Genomic DNA, 26,904 nt, shown 5'->3' with positions numbered 1-26,904 from the left:
AATGCTGCTCAACAAACTTGTTCATCTTTGTTAGCATCTTTTATTTTCTTTCTTTCTTTTTTTTTTTTTTAAGATTTTATTTATTTGACAGACAGAGATCACAAGTAGGCAGAGAGGCAGGCAGAGAGAGAGGAGGAAGCAGGCTCCTGCTGAGCAGAGAGCCCGATGTGGGAGTCCATCCCAGGACCCTGAGATCATGACCTGAGCCGAAGGCAGCGGCTTAACCCACTGAGCCACCCAGGCGCCCCCTCAACATTAGTTTTCACTGCCACAAATAATGCTGCTCAACAAACTTGTTCATCTTTGTTAGCATCTTTTATTTTCTTATAAAATTCCTACAAATAGGTTTGCTATGGTATAATCTCTTTAAGGCTTTTAAAAAAATATGCTAGAATAAACTTCTGAATACTTAGATACTGTTTTTATTTGGTTATAGAGTATAAATATTGAGGGCCAAGTACCAGACACAAAAATCCTTTTGTCAAACTGCTATTTTTTGTAAATAGTGAGTAGACTGAACCATGCTACTTTCCATGCAGATTGTTTTACATTTTTAGTTGGAATGTGAATAATAACTTAAAATATACTTTTCATTGCATTTCATTTCATTTGAAAAGTGAATTACCCTTTACTTGGTTCTCTTTCTACAAGTTTACTTTGGGGTTGAAATATCTAACATTAGTAACATTTTATTGTAATGCAAATTTGTAGCATCTTTTTATTGCCTTAGCTTATAATTATGTTAAAAGTTGGCAGATGGATCTAGGTCAGTCCTGAAGTGTAAATTTTGCCATTGGAGTATATGCTGAATGTATGAATTTGGCAGATTTAAGATAAAGAATGTTTAAAGAGCGATCAAAAAGACAAGTGTCTTTTTTTGTAGATTTCCTTTTTTAGAGCAGTTTTAGGTTCGCAGCAAAACTGAGTGGAAAACACAGAGTATGCATGTTCCCTCATCCCCACACATCAACAGGCTCCCTGCTCCAGACCAAAGTGGTACATTTTGTTACAGTTTATGAATCTTCACTGGCTCCTCATTATTACTCAAAGCCCATAGTTTACATTAGGCTTCACTGTTGGGGTTGCATATTCTGTGGGTTTTGACAAATGTATAATGCCATATGTCTATAGCATTAGAGAGAATAGTTTAACTGCCCTAAAAATCCTGAAGCTCCACCTGGTCATGTCTCCTTCCCCCTCAACCAGTGACAACTACTGATCTTTTTTTTACTAAAGTAAATGTCTTTTTGTAGCCCTTCTGACATATAGGTTAAGTATGCTTAGCATTTAAGGCATGGGGAAATATTTGAGGAACATTTGATTTTCTCTAGGTGGGTATCTTTCAGCTTTGACCTTGAAAGATCCATTTGGGAGTTGGAGTGGGGGAAGAACTAACTTGGAACAGTGAATCAGGAAAATTTATTGGAGGTCTGAAGTCACCTTCAGTCATTTTTGGACACTAAAAAATGGAAATAGAATTAAAATCACTATTCTCTGTATAACATTCAACTTCAGTTTAAAATCTCAGAGTAATGGTAAATTTAAAAAGATTTCCAATTTAGGTAATCACTGTATGTTAAGGTTTACAAGTAATCTAATGAAATGTACATTACAGTTATTCAGTTGCTTGTATCAGTGATGAATGAAGTATACTTTATCTGTGGTTAGTACAAATTTGGTAGAGAAATCATGATGGGGGAGTAAACTTAGTGAACCATGTCATTGTGCTTCACTATACCTTTGAAATGTGTTTGCGGCACTTCACTTCAGAAGTCTGTAGACTAGAAATGGTGACGATATGTAGACATCTGCTGCCTGTATATCTTAGGTACCTATCTTTATCCATGCGAATCAAAACTGGCTACATGGTAACTATAGTCAACTAATCTAGGTGAAATTTCAAGTTAATAAAAATTTCCTGCCAAGTGGTTTGTCTGTTTTATTTTTCAGAGACTAGTGCTTTTATGTAGGAGCAGGACTATTTGTTCATTTTTAACAAAATCTGCAATCCAAATTTGGTCATGACATTTTAGCATACTTCATTCATTTTAGGTTCTTTTAAATTAGTGTATTACTTGGCAGAACTTCATACTTCTAATTTTTTTTTTAAGATTTTATTTATTTATTTGACAGAAATCACAAGTAGATGGAGAGGCAGGCAGAGAGAGAGAGAGAGAGAGAGAGAAGCAGGCTCCCCGCTGAGCAGAGAGCCTGACGCGGGACTCCATCCCAGGACCCCGAGATCATGACCCGAGCCGAAGGCAGCGGCTCAACCCACTGAGCCACCCAGGCGCCCCCATACTTCTAATTTTAATTTTGAAATAAATATACTACTTTTGAGTTGCCGGAAGTATTTTCCCAAACTAGTTATGTGATTGTCACATTTGCCCATAAAATACATAGGGGCAGGTGTAAAACTCCTGAGTAAAATGTGTAAATTTCATCCAATCAAGAAGTATTTATTAAGCACCTGCTAGGTGCCAAGCACTGTTCGGGGTGCTGGGAGAGAGAGTGGTCAGCAGGGTACTTGGGATACTTTTTTTTGTGGTACATATATATTATGGAGGGAGAGATACAAGGTACACATGTAAACGAATGAAAAAGGGTTATTTTAGATACTGAGAAGGACTTGGGGGGGAACCCTGTTTTGTTAAAGTGATGTGGAGGGGTCTAATTTAGACTGAGTAGTCAAGGAAGACCACATTTAAGAGATAATACTTGAGGGTGCCTAGGAGGCTCAGTGGGTTAAGCCTCTGCCTTCGGCTCAGGTCATGATCTCAGGGTCCTAGGATTGAGCCCCACATTGAGCTCTCTGCTCAGGGGGTAGCCAGCTTCCCCGCCCCCCACCTGCTTCTCTGCCTGCTTGTGACCTCTCTCTCTATCAAATAAATAAATAAAATCTTAAAAAAAAAAAAGGGATAATACTTGAGCTGAGACCTCGATGATGGATAATTAAACCCCCTGAATTTCTAGGGACAGAGCGTTCTAGACAGGAGAAAACAGAACAAAGATTCTAAGGTGGGAAACAGGTTTGGCCTGTTCAAGGAACAGCGAGAAGTCTAGACTGTAGGAGCCAGATCACACAGGACTGTGGAGGTGATGGTAAGGAACTTAGAGTTTGTTTTGTTTTCTATTTTCTGGTTACAGTGGGAAGCTAATTGAAGGTTTTGAACAGAGGATTGATAGTCTAGAGGGGGAAACATACAATAATTAAGTACTTATATAAATATTCAAGTGATGGGTAGATAAAGATTGGGGGAGGATAGGAGGACTAAACTTGGTTAGGAGCCTCAGGAAAGATATTCCTGAGGAAATGATGTTTAAATGAGACCTAAAGAATAAGCATGAATTGATTAGGGCAGTGATGTGGAAAAGAATATTCTAGACAGAGGAATATCGTGAGTGAAATACGAGTCTAGAAAGAGCTTTAATAGCATAAGGATCTGAAAAAAGGCTAGCGTGTCTGTTTTTGTAGCTTACTGAGGTGAGAGTACCACCAAATGAGGCAGGAGAGATTTGGCAGTGAGTATAGGATTTTATAAGACATGTGTAGGATTTTGGTTGTTAATCCTCTGTAACAGTGATTTTAAGGAGAGTAATTTAATCACACTCATATTTACTTGTATTATTTAGTTGCTACTTTGTGGAATTTAGACTGGATTAGAGGAGGTGACAAAAAGGGAGTCCAGTTACGTACTGCTCTGTATTTGTGTGCTGTTGAAACTGGAAGTGATAGTATTCTTTAATTAAATAATTGATTGCTTTTACTTTCAAAGATTCTCCTTTGAAATCCCTTGCTCTTTATATCATCACTGTTTGCAGCACATTTTGAAATAGTGTTGCTGCTTTTGCTTTGTACAGTGAAAGTGGCCTTGTGACCTGGAAGTAAAGGCTCTTAGCTTTTGCAAATCAAGTAAGCTAGGTATTTCTTTCTGTAAGGAGAAAAAAAATCAATTAATGTAGAAAAATAATCTTTAAGAATAGTGGTTAGTTGGATAAGGTGTTCTTGGATTGTTGGCTAATAATGCTCCCCTCCTCATAGACTGTGTCCTGGAAGAGAAGGGACTCTTTGCATTGCATTGAACACAATAGATACCGTATGTCTCCATAGATTGGAAAGGGGCATTTAGTAGACAGGTTCAAGGGGAGAGTCTTCTAAAAACGTTGATGTGGGAAAGGGTAATAAATAAGCTCCCCAGGAGTAAGTTGTTACTGTGTGGGATCAGGCCATTGATAGGGAAGAAAGCCAGATAAGGGGTATAGACTCTGAAACCAGCTATTAGGTCTTTTTGTTTGTTTTGTTTTTTAAAAGAGCAGAAACCTACACTTGAGGAACTTGTCTCTGTCGTTTCATGTTTTATAGTTCTTTCTTTCTTTCTTTTTTTTTTTTTTTTTAAAGACTTTATTTATTTATTTGCCAGAGACAGAGGGAGAGAGAGCGAGCACAGGCAGACAAAGAGGCAGGCAGAGGCAGAGGGAGAAGCAGGCTCCCTGCCGAGCAAGGAGCCCGATGTGGGACTCGATCCCAGGATCCTGGGATCATGACCTGAGCCGAAGGCAGCTGCTCAACCAACTGAGCCACCCTATTGAGTAAAGTTCTTCTGCAAAGGTTACCTTCTTTTAGTGTCCTACGTAAACAAAGGAAGAGTTTATATAGCTGTTTCGGGGAGTTACGTGATTTTTGAAGTGGTAGCTGTGGTCTTTGGTGAAAAAGAGCCCAGAAGCCGATGAAACTGTAGGTTATAACTCTATACCTCACTGACTCTTCTTCTTGTGTTTTCCATTAAAATATTAATCCTGGGCTTTGCTTTAATAAGGGAAGTGTGCTATTATATTACTTGTTAGCTTTACTGGATTGTATGAGTTTTAGAAACTTCTTAGGACCTTAGCTTAGCCATTTAAGTTTCACAGCAAACAATATTTACATTTCCTGTTTTAAGCTTTGTAATTTAGAGTAATTTCCAGGTGGTGCCCACAGGGAAAATTGGGTTCTGAGTTATCAGGTAAAATCGATCCCCCCAACCTCCTTTTACACAGATCAGTTTCTGTGTGCATATAGTAGCAGAAGTTGTTTATGGAATAGTGTGTGCTCCAGAAATAGCTACTGTTCATGTTTAGCTGTTAAGACTTAATAGTAGAGGTTGTATTCAGTATTGCTGCTTATCTGTATATATAGTGGGAAATCTTAGCAATATTCTTTTTTTTTTAAGATTTTATTTATTTGTTTGGCAGAGAGATCACAAGTGGGGGGCGGGAAGCAGGCTCCCTGCTGAGCAGAGAGTCCCATGCGGGGCTTGATCCCATGGCCCTGAGATCCATGACCTGAGCTGAAGACAGAGGCTTAACCCACTGAGCCAGCCAGGAGCCCCTTTTAGCAATATTCTTGATCCTGTTATAGAGGGAATGAGAAATCCAATATGACTTGGCCATCACTTTTTTTTTTTTTTAAGATTTTTATTTATTTATTTGACAGAGAGAAATCACAAGTAGATGGAGAGGCAGGCAGAGAGAGAGAGAGAGGGAAGTGGGCTCCCTGCTGAGCAGAGAGCCCGATGCGGGACTCGATCCCAGGACCCTGAGATCATGACCTGAGCCGAAGGCAGCGGCCTAACCCACTGAGCCACCCAGGCGCCCTGGCCATCACTTTTTATAACTATTTTTAGATGATCTGGAATAAAGGGGAAGTTATTTGAAATTTTGTTTAGTTTTGATGCTTTAGGAGAAGTTTGTAATGCAGGAATTCAAGTAACCTCTTTCTCTTGTTTTAATTCTAGGTGAGAATTATGAAGATGATGACCTAGTTAACTCTGATGAGGTTATGAAGAAACCATGTCCAGTGCAGATTGTTCTTGCTCATGAAGATGACCATAACTTTGAGCTCGATGAAGAAGCTTTGGAGCAGATATTGCTACAGGAGCACATACGAGATCTTAACATAGTAGTGGTATCCGTGGCAGGAGCTTTTCGTAAAGGGAAATCATTTCTACTGGACTTCATGCTTAGATATATGTATAACAAGGTGAATAGTGTCTTTTAAATTGAACCCAGTTAAAAACAACCAACCTTGTTTAAAAACCATAGACAAAAAACAGTGAGAGCTGTGTCTTTAATTTTACAAAAATCTGGTTCTTGATAAGACTTCTCATTAAGACAGTAATCTAAGTTTGTTTGAGGTTTGATTCTTCCTCATCTCCATAATTGCTTTTTGCTATAGTACACGATGATGCATATGACTGAGCATCTACTGTAGAGACATAGTCGCTCTGACCTCCAGTGTCTTAAGTATACCCCAAAGTCTCTGATGTATTGCTCATTTCTCCCTTTTTGTGATTTCTTCACACCTTCACCTTCTTGATCACCTTTCTAACAATGTGTGAAGTAGGCTGATAGAAACTTTTGTAAAAGTACACCTGTGCTCTTCAAGTAAGTCAGCTTCAGTCACTATTACATTTTGAAATCAAGTCCAGTTCCTTAGCGTGGCTTCCAGAGCTTTTCATAATGTCTGAGCTGTATCAGGTATACTATAGTTTTTGCAGTTCCTCAAGTGTTTCATGTCATTTCTCAAATGTTGGTGTATTCTTGGCTAAGCTTTGCATAGCAGGCCTTCCCTTAAAATTTTTTTTTTTTTTTAAGATTTCATCTATTCATTTGACAGAGAGAGATCACAAGTAGGCAGAGAGGCAGGCAGAGAGAGAGAGAGGGAAGCAGGCTCCCTGCTGAGCAGAGAGTCCGATGTGGGACTCGATCCCAGGACCCTGAGATCATGACCCGAGCCGAAGGCAGCGGCTCAACCCACCGAGCCACCCAGGTGCCCCCAATTTTTTTTTTTTTTTTTAAAGTAGATTCTGTGCCCAACATGGGGCTTGAACTCACAACCCTGAGATCAAGAGTTGCATGTTCTAGGACTGAGTCAGCAGGTTGCCCTGAGGCCTTCTCTGATTTTTAAGACTATGTTATATCCAACTTTCATGGCACAAGTTATTTGTTTCATTGATACTGCTTTAGTTACTTATTTTTCCTGGCCAGTTAAATCTCTTCCAGGAGAGAGTCTTACCTTAATTACTACGTCTACCTCACCTAACACATTAATTGGCCCATAGTAAGCATTTATTTTCTGTTTTGACCAATGACTCTCCCTTTCTCCACAGTTTTTTCACTTTTTAATGGTACTAAGCAATTGTTATTTCCCTCTCCCTCCCTGATTTTGGCTTTCTCCCTTGAAAAAAAAGCACAAAATAATATCACTTGAATCAGGGTGTTCTTCTAACAGTTGAGAGTTGGGTTGAGGGGGTGAGAATTTGATAGGGACAAAGAAGGAGGAATTGGAAATTTGGAATGGAGTACTTAGGCGGAAGAACTTTCTACAGGGGGCGTTTGACATTCAGAAACTACATGAAGATGCTAGAAATAACACTTTGACAGAATTATGTAATTGTCTAAACACATGTCAGGGTGCTCACCTTTACGAGTTCTGAATCAGTCTGTAACTGGGTGTGCATCTGCCCTAAGGTAAGTAACATGGTAAACATTCCTAGTTGATTTTCCAGGAAGCTTTTCAGTAAATTGTTGTCATAGGATTTGTCTCAGACACGGTCAGGTATGCCTCAGTATCAAGAATGTAGTTCAAATTAAATAACACTGTTGTGCATGTTTAGCAAATTGAGAAAGATTCAATATTTCATCCATTTAGACTTGATTATTTCTCATAGTTTTACATCTGAAATAGAAAAATGAATAAATAGTGACATACTCTAAAAAGAAGAATGTCTATTTAAAGATGGAGTGTCCATTTAAAGATGATAATTGAGGTTCTAACTCCTTAAATTAGCTTGTGTATATTGTATATAAATATGTATGTCTGATCTGTTTAATGCAAATGTATTTAATTCCAAGTGGGTCACAGACAAATGTTCAAAGGGGAAGAAAGCGTAGATCACTTGCCTAGCAGTGACAGATAAATTTCACCTCATGTGCCATTTCTGAATCCATCTCTGATCTATTAGTAGTGGTTGTTCAGAGGGGGAGTAGCAGCCCACACAGTGTCATGTTTTTGCAGTCTCTGAAATAATGCTTTCCCTTTTCCTGAGCGGGACACTGGAGCCACAGGAAGGTTATGAGGGCCTGAGTGAGGTTATATACCTAGTTAGTGGTCTCTAAGCTGAAATGTTGTTATTAATTTTCATTGATAAGGTTTCCATATAGAATTTCTGGTATAAATAATATTATTCTGTTAATTAAAAATGACATTAAACATTGTCTGATTTTGGGGATAGCATGCCTCTACTTACACTGATTCAGTGGTGGGTCATGCTTTTCCTTGGAGAATGAAAGTAAAGAAGAAGTCACAGTGATTAGTTTTGAATTTATTTCATGAACCATATCTGCCTGCAGAGGTGGAATGCCAGCTGAAGAAGGTAGGAGATGAGTAGTGGCTTACACTGACTTTGTATGTCCTCTTTATTGACCTGAGTCAATTTATGTAAGGGTAAATTTATGTAAAGGAGCTAAATATAAATATTTTACTTCATGATTTAGAAATAGATGACTGTTCTCATTCTGAGTAATTAATAAAGTAATAATACAGGTTTAAATGTGAGCTCGTTTCTGTTGGACAAAAATGAAAACTTCAAACTAAGAATATTCTGAGGTGTTTATCAAACATTTCCAAATTATAGGGGAAATTCTGATTTGTAGGTCTCATTCTTGTGAAGTAAATAGCTTCTTAGTGTGTGTGTGTTTGTTTTTTTGAGCTGCCACTTGTATATTGAAAGTAGATTTTCAGAAGTATAGGAGGAAAGAAGTTAGCCATCTTTTGTAAACTTAAGAGGTGAACTAAACATTTTTCTAGAATAAAATCCCCTTGTGTATTGGAATTGATCAGTTACTATAGTTAAACTTTTACCATGAAATATAAGATATGAGAGGGTCACTAAAATTGCTAATTCTTGAATTCATAATGTGGGAAAACATTTTGAACTTAGAAGGATGTCACTTAACGACATTTGCTATGAATGCCATATATGAGGAATACCACAGAAATTCAGTTATTGTTGGTGAGCCTAATAATTTGTAAGTAGAATATTTATCACTTGTAAAAGTCATTCTCAAAAAGCTACAGATGAAATAATTACAAAAAATTTATGTGAGAACGATCAGGTTTAGTATGTCAGTATTTATTTATTTTAAAATTTTTATTTATTTGATAGAGAGAGATCACAAGTAGACAGAGAGGCAGGCGGCAGGCTCCCCGCTGAGCAGAGAGCCTGACTTGGGTCTCGAACCCAGGCCTCCTGAGATCATGACCCGACCCGAAGGCAGAGGCTTAACCCACTGAGCCACCCAGGCCCCCCTAGTATGTCAGTATTTAAAAAAACATGATTTCGTTTATAGAAGTAGGGAGTTACACAAGAGAAGATGAAAATCTGTAATGAGAGACAAAATAGGTGGTAATGGTGGGAGAGAGGATGACTTTTCCTTGCTAATTAAATGTATATACACTCAAGTATTTTATACCTTTCCCTTTCTAATGCTGATTTGGTTGTTGGGGGAATAGTTCAGGTAAATACATTTTTTCTTTTTTTTCCTGAAGTATAATTTATATGCAGGGAAGTACCCAGATCGTAAGTGTATAACTTGCTGAAATTTTACATATGTATATATTTTTATATATATATATCCATATTACCACTACCCAGACGAGGATAATAGAACCTTACCCTCCACTTGTTATATCGCTTCCGTTTAATATTTACCCCCCAGCTCATAACTACCCCAAAAGGTAACTGCTGCACTAAACTGTCATACCACAGACTGGTTTTGCCTGTTTTTGAACTTTACATGAATGAAATCATCCCATAAGAGTTTTGTGTTTTGTTATTTCTGATCAAAAGTTATCATGTAAAAGTAGTTTCAGTTTCAGGAATCAGTTTAGGAAGGTCACAATTTAGAATTAAGTTCTGTCTGTAAAACTTAATAATTAAAGATGAAAATCTTTAATCTTTATGTCTGTAAAACTTAATACTTGGGACATATTAAAAATTAAGCAATGGTGAGAGCTGTTACTGAACTCTTCTGGATAGAATCTTAATTGTGTATAGGGTTGCTTGCAGTTTTATATCATTCTCTGTTTTTTAAGAAACATTATGAAGAATTTTTAACACATGTAAAAGTAGATAATAGTATAATGAGTGCTCATGTATTTAGTTATCAACTCAATCTCATTTTATTAAACCCCAACTCATTCCATACCTTATGTGTTGTTTTGAAGTATGTCCAGATAAATAATTTCATTTGTCAGTATTTCAGTATATATCTCTTTTAAAAGATAAGGGGCCTTTTGGACATTACAGTAATGCCATACATAAAAGCAAATTCCTTGTTAGGTAATACAAGGGATCTGCTTTCCAGTTGACTCAGATGTTTTAATTTTTAAATTTTTAACAGTTTGTTTTGAGTCAAAATTGAACCGAATGAGGTCCACATTGTGATTGGTGGCCTTTAAAGCATTTTTAAACTCTTTTTAAGGCTTCCCTCCATCTCTTTATTCTTGGCAATTAATTTGTTGAAGAACCTGGTTGTTGGTCTTCCCTAGTCTGGATTTACTGATTTTTATTCCATTGGTATACTTTACATGTTCCTTTGTCCTATGCGTGTTAATGCTGAGGACTTGATCAGACTCAGGTTTGACTTTTTGGTAAGAGCAGCTCATAGATTCTTCCAAGAGGAAGTATAGATTATCTTTTAAGATAATAGTTTTTGAATCATTACGGATTTCTAGGTATTCTGATTACTGAGTATTTAATAGGTACTATCTCACTCAGTATTCACATTAACTCTATGCGGTCTTTTAGTATTTCAGCTTGATGGTTGTAGAAATGAGGCACAAAGGACATACCTGGCAAGGGTAAGATCCAAACCAGGCAGTTTGATTCCAAAGTCTTTATTTTTAAAACCACTATATAAAATGATGTTGGGTCCCTTTCCATACCTACACTGAACTGTTCTTTTATAAATGGTCACTTTTCAATGTTTACTTCAGTACTTGAGACAGACTGACAGAGTGCATGCCTGCTGACTTGTTTTGCTCCCCACTGGTATCTATGCTTAATGAGTAGAGTTTTGACTCCATTTATAGCATAATTACTGAAGACATTTTAAGGGAAACTGTATGTAGTTTTTATTTTTTACTATTTAAAGAGTTGTTCCCTGAATGGCTTCCAGAGATCATTAATAAGAACTATCTTTAAGGATCATATGTGCTGCTGCATATAATTTGCCAAAAGCACAGATATCTCTAACTTGGCCATATCAGATGTTGAACTTGATTTCATCTTTTTTTCCTAAAAGCTAACAATGTCTGAGATGTGAGATTCGTGGGAGATGTTTGAATGCATGAAGAAAAATGTGGTTTGTTTCATGTTTTTTTCTAAGAAGGAAATGTATTTAGAGGGGCATCTGGGTGGCTCAGTCGTTAAGTGACTGCATTTGGCTCAGGTCATGATCCCAGGGTCCTGGGATTGAGCCCTGTGTCATGCTCCCTGCTCTGCAGGAAGCCTGCTCCTCTCTCTCCCACTCCCCCTGGCTTGTATTCCCTCTCTCACTGTCTCTCTGTCAAATAAAATCTTCAAAATAAAATGCATTTAGAGGAAGAACAATATTTTTAAAAATTTCTTCCCAGGGTTATTTTTATTATTATTATTATTGTGTGTGGTATAACTTACATACAACAGAGTGCATAAACCTTAGTATAGCCAGTGAGTTTTTATGTACCTGTACTTATGTAACCACTGCCATTTGGATCAAGAAAGAGAACACGACCAGCATTCTAGAATGCTGTCTCCTTTTGCCAGGTATTCCTATCTTTAACATTGAGAGTCCGACCACCATCTTGACTTACATCACCGTAGATTAGTTTTATCGACTCTTGAACTTAACATAAATGTAATCATAAAGTATGCACTCTTGTGTCTGGTTTCGTTCATTCAACATTGAATCCAAGAGATTTTTCCATGTTATTAATGCATCAGTAATTGTTGTTTGTTATTGCTGAGTGGTGTTGCACTGGATGAAGATATCACAATTCACTCCTTTTGATAGACATACGGATTATTTATAATTTTTGTCTGTTGTGAATAAAGCTACCATGAACTTTCTTGTACAAGTCTTGGCAACATAAATACTTACTTCTGTTGGATATATTCCCAGGAGTAGAAATGCTAGGTCCATAATGTCCATTTAACTGTAGTAGGGACTGCCAAAATTTTTCCAAATTGGCTTTACCAATTTGTACTTCCATGAGCAATGTAAGAGGTTTACATTCTTAATACATCTGAGGAACAGTATTGTCAGTCTTCTTAATTTTAGCTTTTCTGATAGGTATGCATTTTCTAAGTTTTAAGCCATCATCTTACTCTTTATAGGTTCATGCTTATAAAACTGTTGCCATATTTAATGTAGAAATTTAGCCCATCCATTTAATTGTTACTTTAACTGAAGAAGCTTTTGTATATTTCACTTAATGCAAGTGAAGCAGTATATGCAAGAAGCCAGCAAAATTTGATCAGAATTTCAAAAAGGAAAATAAGCATTGGTGGGCTTATTTTTATCCCTGAATATGAGCTGAGGGGTTGGGTATAGAGGTTATGTGATCTGTGAACTATTTTTTTTCATTTGCACACTGACTTTTTTATCCTCCTAGATTTTGATTTCTGGGTTGAAACTAATCTTCCGTTCTCTCATGTGCAGGTTTAAAATTAGTGTGAGTAATTGCAGTTAGAAAAACTTCACCAAATGTTGCCAGAGCTAGAGGAATCGGAAGCAGAGGCGATGGAGGAGTCTACAATATATTGTTCAAAGTACTTATAGCAGTGTTTTGGGAGAGACTTTCTTGGTTGCATTCCTGAATCTGTTCCCTAAAAAATGTGCTGTCATTTGTAGTCCTCGAAAACACCTCTCTAACTTTAAGCGCTGAATGTATGTACTGCCTGTTGTGTGTATTATCATCAAAATTAGGGTACCTATATCGTCATATATTTGGACTTGGGAGAACATAAATTATTTGTTCCAACAGATCTTTTTCCATTTTGAAGTCTGTGTTCCTTTTAAGTTAAAATTTACTGTTTCTAAAGTGCTTGATTTCATTTAGGTCATTTATTGAAGGATATCTGAAATAATAGACTGTTAATGTAAATACTGATTACTCAAACACAGTTTTAAGATATTTAGGGAGTTAAACAGTCTTGTGTAATTTAAGTTCCTTTTATATTAATATTAACTTTTTGAAGAATACTTTTTTAAAAAGATTTTATTTATTTGACACAGAGGGAGAGGTCACAAGTAGGCAGAGAAACAGGCAGAGAGAGAGGAGGAAGCAGGTTCCCCGCCAAGCAGAGAACCCGATGTGGGGCTCGATCCCAGGACCTTGAGATCATGACCTGAGCTGAAGGCAGAGGCTTTAACCCACTGAGCCCCTGAAGAATACTTTTTTTTTTTTTTTTTTTAGAGATTATTTATTTGACAGAGATCACAAATAGGCAGAGCATCAGGCAGAGATAGAGGGGAAAGCAGGCTCCCGGCTGAGCAGAGACACTGATGAGGGTCTTGGTCCCAGGACCCTGAGATCATGTCCCGAGCCAAAGGCAGAGGGTTAACTCACTGAGCCACCCAGGTGCCCCTGAAGAATACTTTTTAAGAATACTTTTTAGAAGTCATTAACTCCCTGCTTCTTTCCCTCATTTTCCCAAACAATTTTGTGTTGAACTTAGGCAATGCTTTGTTATCACTGTGAAACATTACTTTCTTACACATATTTTTAAGTAACCAATAGGGTGCATTTTGTATAGACACATCAGTAATGCTCACCATAATCCTTTAATCAGAAAGCAAGTTTAGGGGCACCCGAATGGTTCAGTTGGTTAAACGGCCGCTCTTGATTTTGGCTGGAGGTCATGGTCTCAGGGTCCTGGGATTGAGCCCGGTGTTCTTCTCTGTGTTCAGTGGAGCACCTGCTTGAGGATTTTCTCTCTCCCTTTCTCCCTTTCTCTTTCCCTCCTGCGTTCTTGTACACTTGCTGGCTCTCTTAAGGAAAGAAATCGTCAAAAAAAAAAACAAGATTAGGCTTATCTGGCTGGCTTAGTAGAACATGAGACTCTTTGATCTTGAGGTTGAAAGTTTGAGTCCCATATTGGGTATAGAGATTAATTAAAAATATTTTAAAAAATGTTCTAGCCATAGGATTTTTGACATATTGCACTAGTACATGGAGAGATACAGCAGCTCTTCCAGTGGACATTCCTTTTCTTCCTAGACTTCTGTAGTATTTTGATGGATTTTGTTTGACAGGGAGTCTTTGTTAAGCTTTTGTATACTAAGTGTATTTGATTTTTGGTTTTTCTTTTAACAGCTTTATTGCGATATAATTCACATACCATATAATACATGCATTTAAACTGCACAGGTTCATAGTCTTTAGTATGTTAGAGTTGTACAACTATCATCCCAATCAATTTTTGAACATTTTTATCACCTCAGAATGAGAAAAATGAAGTCCTATACCCTTTAACTATAACTTCTTCCCCAACCCCAAATCTCTGGCCCTAAGGAACTATCAATTTGTTTTCTGTCTCTATACATTTGCCTGTTCTGGACATACACATAAATGGAATCATACCATACATGGTCTTTGGTGACTGATTTCTTTCACTTAGCATAATTTTTTTTTTTTAAAGATTTATTTAAGAGAGAGGATGAGTGGGGATTGAGGGGCATAAGGAGAGGGAGAAGCAGACTCTCCACTGAGCAGGGAGCCTGACTCTCAACTTGATCCCAGAACCCTGAGATCAAGACAGAGCCCAAGGCAAATGCTTAACCAACTGAGCCACCCATGTGCCCCCAGCGTAATGTTTCAAAGGTTCATTTATGTTATAGCATTATGGTGCTTCATTACTTTTTAAGACTGATTAATACTTAATTGTATAGACATAGATTTTATTTATCCATTTTATCAGTTAATGGACATATGGGTTATAACTAATAACCCATATGGCATTGGGTTATAACTAATGCTGTGATTATATGAATATTAATATAACCTTTCACTAATTATATGAGTATATTATAATAATAATAGAAATAGGTAAGGATCTAGCTTCAGTTCTTTTGTATGTGCCTATCCAGTTGTCTAAGCACCATTTATTAGAAAGGCTATTCTTTCTTCCATTGAATGTCTTGGCACTTTTTGTTGAAAATTTGTTGATAAGAGACATGTGAGTTTATTTCTGGATTCTCAGTTTTATTTCATTGGTCTATATATCTGTTCTTAATGCCAGGACCTGACTGTCGATTACTGTTGGTCTTTAGTAAGTTTTCAAATGAAGAAGTGAGAGTCCTCTTATTTTGTGTTTTTTTAGGTTGTCTGTTCTAAAAAATAATAAAGGAAGGTGATCTATTCTAAGTCCCTTGCAATTCCATATGAATTTTAGACTTAGCCTGTCATTTTCTATGGGAGGTTAGCTAGAAGTCTGTTGGTAATTGGACATTTTAAAATGTCTTCAAAGTTAAGGATATCTTTTAAACCGTAGATTTTCTATTTCAATTCTTGTTGAGTGTGTACCTAAGTAGATAGAGTTTTCCTTTGTCTGAGCTTGTGATTTGGGTCAGTCATAATGTTACCTATTTGTCTAGCCTCAGAAGAGAGGAGGACTTAGACATGGACTTAGGTAAGATGTTAGACAGTTTTAAACTGTTCTAAGACTAATGTTTCTTAATTTGTTCTAGGGCTTGCAGGGTATTCTTACATATTGATACGAAAATAGTAAATGATGCTTGGTGGTCAGAATGTGTATATTGTATCCACAACTTGGGTGTTGATCGTTTATAACCTACCTCCTAAATTAGGTAGATTTACAAGATTAAGATTTTCATCCATGGTGCATTTGTGGAGAATGTCTCTCAACTAAGAAGGATTTCTTTCTTTTATTGTAGTGTTACTTAAATTTTTAATTTCATCCCTTTTGTCATTTTTCCTCACAGCTATGATAAGTTATTATGGCCTTTATTCTTCCAGTCCATCCATTGAAGCGTGTGGGTCTGCAAACAGGAGTTGTATGTGTTCTGACACATGCAGACCTGGCTGGACTACCAGCTCTTGTGTTTTTTAAAGTTTACCTAGCTGTTGTTTTACTTTGTTGCTAGGGAATGTTATCTTTCCTATGGTAAAATAAGAATTTGTTTCTTATTATTTAGAGTAGGTAGGGGTTCTTTATTGTTGACAATTACATTACATTGGTAAGTACCAGTTTATTCACTATAGTATTGGACTATATTTAAAATTCAGGTGTTTTCAGATTATCTATTACCATTAAGATTCATTTTTTAAAGAACTTTTATTTTACTGGAGGGCTAAGATTATTTTTGGAATTTTGAATTTTAAGGCTTTTTTTTTTTTTTTTTTTTTTTGTCTCCACAGTAGTAAATGGCAACAGTTTACTGTTTTTCAGTTCTTAGATTTATTTTTAGTACCTTATGACAAACAGTATCTATTTTCAGTGAGGCTGCTTCTAGAATTCACTGGAATGCTCCTGCAGGGCAGGAATGTATGTTCTTGTGCAGTGCTGTAGTCCTCGAACCTGGAACAGTAGCTGGAATGTGGTAGACATTCAATGAGTACTTGCTGAGTGAATGTATAAATGTATTTTATGGAAGTTACCAGTATTCTTTATGATATAGGAATAGACTTCTTAACTTCAAGTTTTAAACCTGTCGTTCTTTTTTTTTTTCTTTAAAAATATTTATTTATTTTAGAAAGAGAATGCACATTAGTTGGGGGGAGGGGCAGAGGGAGAGGATCTTAAGCAGGTTCCCTTTAGGAGCCTGTCTTGGGGCTAGATCTCATGACCCATGAGATCATGACCTGAGCTGAAACCAGGAGTCAGAGGCCCAACTGACTGAGCCACCAAGGTACTCCTTCATCATTTTATTGACTAATCGGTGGTTTTTAAACATTCTATTACAGGGTCAACTAAGAAAAGATGATATATAGACAATAGAATTTTTTTCTTTTGAGACCTCAATTCTTTTTAAAGTTTTTGAGAGGGTAAAATTAACAAACATGTTAGCCTGTGATTTAGGGCAATCTGCTTTTAAAAATTGATATTTGCTGTCTGTATAATTGTTTTTAGGAATAATAAAAGGGACATATTTCTTCCATATCTCTTACCCATGCTCCAAAGGAAACACACTGTTAAGCTTAGTAATTAAAATTTTTTTACGTGTTCATTTGTTGAACATATATTTTGAATGCCTGCTATATCCAGGCATTATTCTGTGTCCTGGGTATACTGTTCTGTGTTTTGAGGGTGGAGAAAACAGGCGAAACTTACTTCCTTACGGAACTTACATTCTCATAGAGGAGATAGAGAAATAAGACAGATAAGTGAAATGCAGAATAAAAACTGATTTATCTAAAGGGTGGATTCTTTTAAATTACGCATATAGGTTGGACCTTTTAAAAGTAATCAATTTGTTGAGTAGGGAATGAGAAGCTACATGTGAGAGCCAAAAATGGTGTAAGATACTTTGGTAGGAGCTGTTCGGTAAACAGTTGGAATTTATAGTGTGTGCTCTTAAGACTTAACACAAGAAATGTAGCGCAATGCCATGTTGTAAAGATAACCACCTGTAGTGTCAGCAGTATTTTTTAGGAGTTCAGAAGAGTTGGAGTTTCTTGAATGCTGGCTTAGGCCAGGCAGAGAACAGGTGGAACAAAGGTATAGATACGCTAAACAACATACATATTTGGAATAGTGGTCATTTTGGTATGGTAGAAATTTGTTTTGTGTGTTAGTGGATTATAGGGTATATAGGAGCAGAGGTTGGAAAAGTAAATTGAAGGTGGATGGTATGCAACAGATCTCTCAGCGGTTCTATAGGTAAATGGGGGAACTGCAGATGATTTTTTTTTTTTTTTTAAAGATTTTATTTGAGAGAGAGTGGGGTGGAGGGGCAGAGGGGGAGAATCTTCAGGCAGACTACCTGCTGAGTGCAGAGCCTGATTCAGGGCTGATTTCACCATGTGAGATCAGGACCTGAGTTGAAACCAAGAGTTAGGTGCTTAACTGACTGAGCCATCTCGGCACCCCCGAAGATGACTTTTTAGGACAGTAGCATGATTCCATTTCTTGTTGAGAAAATTAAGTGACTTTGGGGGAATGGGTTGGAGAGCATAGCATGGAGGTGCAGGAAGACCTATTTAGAGCATCTAAAATATAGTCCAGGGGCAGGACCACCATTGTGCTTATTTAGGGGGTACCATTATTCCTCTAATCCTGTGAAGGGTCCCTACAGAAGCATAAGTCCTAAGTACATAATGTGAATGGAGTTGTGTCATGTGGCAGCTTTGTCATCAATAGAGAGCCGAGGGGGCCTTAAGATACTGAAAAGTGAGGAAGAGTCCAAGAGAATTTTATAATTGATAAGATTGGTAACCTACTGGGGATGGGAGTTTTGTGGAATAATAATCATTAGAGATAGTTTGAAGTTTAAGGCTGATCTTCACATTTAGGTGTCCACTTTTTTTTTCCACCTTAAATCTGCTTTTCACAAATTGCTTCATCCCTCATTGAGCCTACCCTAAATATCTTTACTGGTTATGTGAGCTTCGTTACCTGTTTTGGACTATGTATCTAAGCTTATTAGAAGTACTTCTGAAATAGGAATTTTTCCTGTGGGGTTCTTTGAGTAAAGGATATGTGGGCTAAAGTATAGGGATCTTGATACTTGGTGAACTTACTCATTTATTATGTTCCAGAATTAATTTTCCAGATAATTATCTTAGAGTATATGAACTTTTATATTATTTCACAGTGTTTAATTATAGTTGTTTGACCCTGTGGTTTTAGTTAGAACATTTTATTGCGGGAAATTTTAAACTTAACCCAAAGATAGGATAGTATAATGAACCCCAGTGTATGTGTCAACATTTTGTTGGTCTTACTTCATCTGTATACTTCCCTGCCCTTTCATTTTTTGCTGGAATATTTTAAAGCAAATGCCAGGTATATTTTCTTGAACTTTGCTATTGTTAGTATTACTTACAATACTGTTACCACACCAAGCAATCAAGTACTGCCTAGTAAAACACCATGTCTGGGATCAGATTTTCCTTTTGGTTTTGAAAAAGGCTTATCTTTCTTTCTTTCTTTCCTTTTTTAAAACAAAACAAAACAACAACAACAACAACAACAAAAAACAAAACCAGTTGGATTGTTTGAATCAGGTTCCAAGCAAGTGTTGTGGTTATTTTTAAACTTGATATATTTTAAAGAGAAAATTGAGGCAGTGTGAAAACATTTTAGTATAAGCTATTCTAAGAGAGCAGTGCTTTTCTGACAGCCATTCTTTCTGGAACTTAAGTTTTGCTTATATGTATGAGGAGATGTCACAATAGCTGGTAGCTACTTTTTATGATTTTTAAACATAGCAAATCTTCAAAATGGGGAAAAGTGGGTATGACCTCACTTAACCTAGAAAAGTAAAGAGTGAAAAATACGAGATTTGAGAAGGTTCAGTTTGTAGGAGACTACAACTTTAGTAACTACATGTGTAATGTTATGGTGTATTTTATCTTGATGTACTTACATGCCTCATCTGTAAAATAAAGAATGGGTGATTTCCTATACTTTTCCTTAGTTCTTAATTTTTTGTGTTTTATTTTACATTTATGCTTGACTTTGACAGGATTCCCAAAGTTGGATTGGTGGAAACAATGAACCATTGACTGGCTTTACATGGCGAGGTGGTTGTGAGAGAGAAACAACAGGCATACAAGTTTGGAATGAAGTATTTGTGATCGACAGACCTAATGGAACAAAAGTAAAATACTGTTCATATTTCTTACTTTTTTTTTCTTTAATATTATTTTTTTGAGCTTTTTCATGGTATTAAAGATCAAAACAACACAAACTACTAATGTCTGATAACTTTAACATAGCATATATGGATTATTATGTCAAAATGTGTGAGATATTTAGCTTACTTTTCTTACTTACTGATTTTGAGATTTATCATTTTAAATTTGGTTTTAATAGTCACTATTGGTGAGTATTTTACTTAGTGTTTTAAACTTTTAAATTCCTAGGTGGCTGTGCTGCTAATGGATACCCAGGGTGCCTTTGATAGCCAGTCAACTATCAAAGACTGTGCAACGGTGTTCGCTCTGAGCACCATGACTAGCTCTGTCCAGGTGAGACATGAAATGCTGTGGTATGATCAGTTCAGATAATCCTAATACCTTTGCTCTTTCTTAAAATGTTTTTTGAAAACAAAACAGATGAACATAGGTCAAGGGGGGGCGGGAAGAGAGGGAAGCCGACTGAACTGTAGAAGACTCAACTATAGAGAACTGAGGGTTGCTAGAGGGGAGGGTGGGGAGTGGGCTAAATGGGTGATGGAGATTAAGGAGTGCACTTGTTTTTTTGAGCACTGGGTGTTACATATAAGTGATGAATCACTAAATTTCTGCTCTTGAAATCAGTATTACACTATATGTTAACTAACTAGAATTTAAAAATTTGAAAAAACCCACATTGAAAGAAAAGTTTTTTTGATTAAAGAAAGGATTAAAATTAGAGTTATTTATGTTTTTTTTTTTTAAGATTCTATTTATTTGTCAGAGCGAGCACACACGCAGACAGAGTGGCAGGCAGAGGCAGACAGAGAAGCAGGCTCCTTGCTCAGCAGGATGCTGGGATCACAACCTGAGCCGAAGGCAGCCATTTGCAACCTGGCCCTGAAAATGAAAGTATCTTGACCTGTTTTCTAAAAGCTAAGGCCCCCGTGGGTAAGAATAGGTAGTCATGCTTTCAGATTTTAAGTTTAGCTCTAGTATAATCACCTCAGTCATTAATTACTTTTTAAGTAATTTTTTTTTTTTTTTTAAAGATTTTATTTATTTGACAGAGAGAAATCACAAGTAGACGGAGAGGCAGGTAGAGAGAGAGGAAGGGAAGCAGGCTCCCTGCTGAGCAGAAAACCCCATGCGGGACTCGATCCCAGGACCCTGAGATCATGACCTGAGCCGAAGGCAGAGGCTTAACCCACTGAGCCACCCAGGCGCCCCACTCCTATGCTTTTTAAATTTTTTTTTTTATTTTTAAAGGAAAAGATACTGCATGCTGTCTTTAATTGAATTCAGTCATATGGTTCCCAGATACATTAAGGTGTAGAGTATATCTGTATCTTCTATGTTTTGGCTAAACCAATAAAGAAAAAAAAACCTCAAGTTTACTAACTTAGTTTTCTACTTGGTATGTATGACAACTAATACTTGATTATTTGAACTAATGGTGGTAAGGGTGAAAGAATTAATTCGTATTTAACTTAGGAAGTGTATGTGCTGTTTCTGTAATACACTAAGGACTTATGGGAACTGTTTAATTTAGTAAAATCCCTTCTGTTTTCCCTTAAGTCTGTACTTTTAATTGTATTTGGTATTATATCAAGTTCTAGTCTTTTTGAAGCTAGTCCATCTCTTCTCTGTATAATTTAGGCTGACAGACTGAATTAAGTTACCACATGTCATTTTGTATCTCTTTACTTTCTTTTTCCTGAGATCATCTGTGGTTGATGCTTCTTTATTGAGTATGATGGTTAGCTCTAACTGGTGATGATGAGCCCAGAAGTATATACATGAATAATAGAAGTATGTGCTCCTCCTGAGATGATGTTTCCTATTGATGGTAGATCATAGGTGAAACTGTCACAGTGTCTTCGAATTTTTGTATGACTTTCTGGTCATATCTGGAGTATATGTCCAGTCTATATAAGTTCCATTTCCTTCCTTCCTCAATTTGAAGTATCTAGCTGTTAGAATGGAAAGCAAATTTTGGATATTACTATGAGATAAAAAAAAGAGTACTTTTCAGCTTGACTTCTGTTTTCTTATAGAGTTGGGGAGCTCTGGTGCTACCAGTTAAGTGATGCTTTGGGGACCCCTACAGTATCTTTTCTCCTTTTTGTTCTGCCATTTTCCTCTGATCTTGCAGGGTGGCGCATTTGCTTTCCTGAGGCAAGCAGAAGCCAGTCGTTGTGCGTTTCAGATTAGCTGCCTCTGTGGCTTGCCTTAAATTATACTGAGGGAATTCTCTGTCCTGAAATTTGTACCTTGGTGTTCTCTTGTTTATTTATTCAACTTTACAATAGTATAGGAGGCCTGGTTTTGGACAACTACTTAAAGCCACTCTGCCACTTAATAATCTGTAAAATGAGGATTTTTACCCATCTTGCATGCGATGGTTGTGTGGAGGCAGAAATAAGATCTAAATGAGGTATGGATAAGAAAATACCTTGTAAACCATAAATAACGAAGGTGAAAATAATTTTCATTTTTTCCCCCTCATCTTTGAGTCTACATTTCTCTTCCTTACATACATTATTATCTGGTTGATAGATCACTTGTCATTTATTCTTTCAACAAATAATTGTTGAACATCTATTAAGTAAATCTTCTCTTTTTGCCATTTGCAACCTGGCCCTGAAAATGAAAGTATCTTGACCTGTTTTCTAAAAGCTAAGGCCCCCGTGGGTAAGAATAGGTAGTCATGCTTTCAGATTTTAAGTTTAGCTCTAGTATAATCACCTCAGTCATTAATTACTTTTTAAGTACCATGTTTGGAAATAGTCAGCTGAGAATGTCATTTTAGGTTTGCTGTCCTATTTTGGCTGTTTATATTCTTGACCTCCAAGTGGGTCAGCTAGATTATCACTTACTTGCCGTTAGAACAAATTGTTCTATCTTTGGAATAACCCTGTTTTCTTAAACATAAGTTATTTCTCAGTAGAAGTGACATCTGTGGACACCCACTTTTCTCTTGCAGCTGCCTGTTTCACTTTTTAACCTGATTCAGAAGGATTGGACCTTTTCTGCAATTCAGTCTTTTCTCTGGTTTCCCTTCCTTGACAGCACGTAGACCTTCAGCTCTGGGCTCTGCCCTCTGTCCTGGCAAGCCTCCTAAAACATTCTATAGAAAGGGCAAGAGTGCCACCTACTGTTATTTTTTCAGCTGTCCTAAAATTTTCAATTTAAATTACTAAGATAGATGAGCCATGTAGACTTGATGGTAGACAAGGCACCTCTCAAATAACTAGAAACTGTATCTGTTGATCCATCCATTCATCCATCCAAACACACACACACAATTAATTATACCAGAGAGGAATATATCTTTGTAGAATTATGCCTCTCACATTCGTTAACTTAGAAAAATAATTGTGGAAACCATTTTCACTCAAAATGGTCATGTCATAACATTAAAGAAACTTTGAGAAGGAGAAAAAAAAACCTTACTACATAATATACTTTTTAAAAATGTCTCCCGCTTTATCGCTTCTGGGCCTTTTGGCTAAGATCAAGTGTAAAAATGTCTCCCACTTTCTAGACCACAATGTTACATGTTCATAGTTTTTACATAATTTACTACCACTGCTTTCCTGTTAATGTTTTATCCCATTAGGAAGAAAGAGAAAATCCTTTTTCTTGTGCCATTGGTTAAGCTAATGACTAAGTGATTAATTTGTGCTGACATATAAAATAATCTTCATATCTGCAAGTAAAGTTATACACAGGTGGGTATTAAAAAAATGAATAAAAACACAATTTTGTTTTAACAGGTATATAATCTGTCTCAGAACATTCAAGAAGATGATCTTCAACACTTGCAAGTATGTATTTCTCAAAGAATGTGTGCAAAGAATGGAAAATAAAATTCTTACTTAATTGTGACTTTGCATCTAGAAGCCTATTACAGTGTAAGAAAATTCAATATTAATATAGTTTTAAACTGATACAGAACTTCTTAACTAGAAGAAATTTTAAGGTATATCCATTCTGTTAGAAAATTAAATGCTTGACTTTCGGATGATTTTAAAGGCTCTGTTGTCTATCTGTTCTGACATAGAATGGCTTTACAGTTCTTTCAGTCTCTTTGGGGGCATTAATTTAAATAACTTGCTTTAATAGTTATTTACAGAGTACGGCAGACTTGCAATGGAGGAAATCTACCAGAAACCATTTCAGGTAAAGAAGTATTTTCTCGTTTTTTAGAAACTTACATGTAAAAAGCTGCCAAGCCACCTTATCTTTTGAGTCTGAAGATAAGAGGATATTATAATAAACTCATTGTTCAGCAACAGATTCAGTAGAGTTGAAACTAGTGCTTATTACCACCTTATTATTAGTAGGCTAACAGTAGGAAATAGAACAAATGAATATAGTTAGATTGCTAATACTTAGATTGAGAGGTTGATGTTACTCTTAATTAGATGTTATTCAATTCCTAAACTTGAGACAGTCATGTACATTTTTTTTTTACATGGGGAACTATCACAAAATACTAGTTTTTTTGTGTGTGTATGTGTGTGGTATATTACAAGTTGAGGTTAGTCCCATTATTCTTTATTTGGTTTCATACAGAGAGGTTTCACAATTTATTATATCTTTCCCCTACTACCCCCTCAATCCCTGTATGTTTTTATTCCTTTTAAATGCCAGGTACAGAATACTAAGTCAAAAATAAACCTGGGTGGAGTTATGTGAGAAACATATGCTCTGCTTGCTTCTGTGGAGTCCTGTTGTGACAGAGATTTAAATTAAAAAAAAGCAAAGCTAATTTCAGATAGTTTCTTTGTTGAAGTAAGTGTAATTTATAAGTTGGCATTAGTACTATTTACTCAGATGTGTTAGAGTCTGTGAGAATGACTCCGCCCTATTTACTTCTCAGTATGTGAATTCCTTCTGGGTGACAGCATTGTTAGTGATTCTTAGTGTTGGTGGGTTTATATCGATCCTGCTTCAGTCTTACGTGGCTCAAGTGATCACTTTTTAAAAAAAATTAACATAATGTATTATTTGTTTCAGGGGTACAGGTCTGCGATTCATCAGTCTTACACAATTTACAGTGCTCGCCACAACACATACCCTCCCTGGTGTCCATTACCCAGCCACCTTACCCTCCTGTCCCTCTTAAGTGATCACTTTTATGAGATATTGGGCAGGTTATGGCTTTATTTGTATATATGGATGAAATAAACTCTCTTTGTCTTATGTCAGTTTTTCTGAACTGAGTTAATTTTGTCACCCAGGGGACATTTGCCAATGTCTAGAGACATTTTGGTTGTCACAGTTTTGGAGGGAGGTTAATGATACTGGCATTAGTGCATAGAGGCCAGAAATGCTATTTACCATCCAGCCATGCACATCTAAGAATTATCTGGTTCAGAAAATCAGTAGCGCTGAGATTGAGAAACATAAGCATATATGAGTAAAAATTTCTGTGAAGAGAATCATTTGGTCTAGAAATAGATTATTTGGTCTATCAGTTATACAGCCTTGACTTAAAATTATGATCTGTATGCTTTTGTTCATTTTTTAAAGAACCTGAATTTCCTGTGGTGACTCTTTTTCATATACCATGAAGTTCTCAGATGGAAGCAATTGCTTGGTGTAGGGGTGGGAGTGTTACAGGCTTAAGAAGGCCCTTGCTAGAACTGTGAGCAGCATTAACCATTTGGTCATTATAATTTCTGGTAAAGGATTATTTAGGGGAGTGCATGATTATTAAATTGTTAAAATAATGATTTTTTAAAATCAAACTTTGTAATAAATGATTTCTACCTTTTTCTATCTATAGACATTAATGTTTTTAATTCGGGATTGGAGTTATCCTTATGAACATTCATATGGTTTGGAAGGTGGAAAACAATTCCTTGAAAAGAGATTGCAGGTAAGCCCCCATTTCCTAGTGAAGAGAGCATAAGTACCAAGCCAGATAAAGGAGTGGGCCGTCTGGACTGCTCTTACACTTCCAGTTTCTAAGTGCCACCACCATAAATTGCATATCCTAAGTTAGTCCAGGTGGCTCCATACAGAATTGATGAGCAGTAAATTGGTATCCTGCCAAAGAGGCCAGTGCCCTTGAATAGAAATTAAGGAACAAGTATTTCTCCTTAGAACCAACTGTAAATCAATATTCAAAGGAAAAAGTTTGAAGGAGACTTAACTTTTTTGATCTGCTTCCATTCGTGTGTCTTTCTGGCCCAGCTGACCTTCTGAACATTTGGGACAGACTGGATAATGTCATGTGCGTACATTGAACACAGACAACGTGAGGTCCTTTTTCCAAAAAATACTGTCTTCTAGAGTGACAGCATATAGAGCTAGAAGAGGGATCTTAAACATCATCTAATTCAGCTTTCTTTTTAAGATATATAATGTCACTCAACCTAGAAAAGTGACTTGCCTTTGATCTCTTAACTAATTGTTGGTAACTGGGACTAGGACCCAAATACCCAGACTCCTGGCCCATGCAACATGCTACACTAAAGCATTCCTAGAAAATAACCTCACCAGCGTGACCCTTTGTTCCTAAATATATCCTCCTGTAGAAGTACTTGGGGAAGCCCTCAGGTAAGATAGACCCATCTACTCACATACACCAAAGTTAATGCGAAAATCCCTTAATTCATAAGTAGTAGGGTCTTTTCTTTTGGTAAATAAAATTTTGTTTGCCTATGGGATGATGCATGTAGTTTTTCAACCACATTCAGAAACATAGGGTATAATATAATTTTCTTATTACTAAAAGAAGATTAAAACCAGTTCTTCATTTTTGGATATTTGAAAGGCATTTTCCAGACCCTTTTGTCAGAGATAATTTCAGTCATCAGTTTCCTCTGGTTTGTTCAGAAGAAATGAACACACAGCATATCAGGCATACTCAGAATTATATACTTCAAAGATAAGATTTTATTGTAAGTGATACAGCAAAGTGCTCAAGTCAGAAGTGTGCAGCTTGATGAATTTATGCAAATGAACAAAGCCATGTACTAGCACCCAGAAGTACCCAGCCTTCA

At 36.6% G+C, this 26,904-nt stretch overlaps 1 protein-coding gene across 6 annotated transcripts in view; it reads left to right on the top strand.

Annotated features, from left to right (window-relative positions):
• ATL2 (atlastin GTPase 2) overlaps window positions 1–26,904 on the top strand; it is a 57,252-nt gene that overhangs the window by 20,161 nt on the left and 10,187 nt on the right. For 4 of the 6 annotated variants that reach the window (XM_082745711.1, XM_082745713.1, XM_082745710.1 and 1 more), the window contains exons 2-7: window positions 5,775–6,019; window positions 19,735–19,869; window positions 20,135–20,239; window positions 23,665–23,715; window positions 24,014–24,070; window positions 25,683–25,775. In XM_082745711.1, coding sequence (XP_082601837.1) covers window positions 5,775–6,019; window positions 19,735–19,869; window positions 20,135–20,239; window positions 23,665–23,715; window positions 24,014–24,070; window positions 25,683–25,775 — 686 coding nt within the window. The remainder of the gene's footprint in view (window positions 1–5,774; window positions 6,020–19,734; window positions 19,870–20,134; window positions 20,240–23,664; window positions 23,716–24,013; window positions 24,071–25,682; window positions 25,776–26,904) is intronic. The other 2 variants (XM_082745715.1, XM_082745714.1) reach the window with 1 other exon arrangement.

Source organism: Mustela nivalis, assembly GCF_964662115.1.
Source record: "Mustela nivalis genome assembly, chromosome: 8".
NCBI lineage: Eukaryota > Metazoa > Chordata > Mammalia > Carnivora > Mustelidae > Mustela > Mustela nivalis.
Note: the sequence above shows the minus strand (reverse complement) of the source record. Positions and strands in the feature narration are given on the sequence as shown.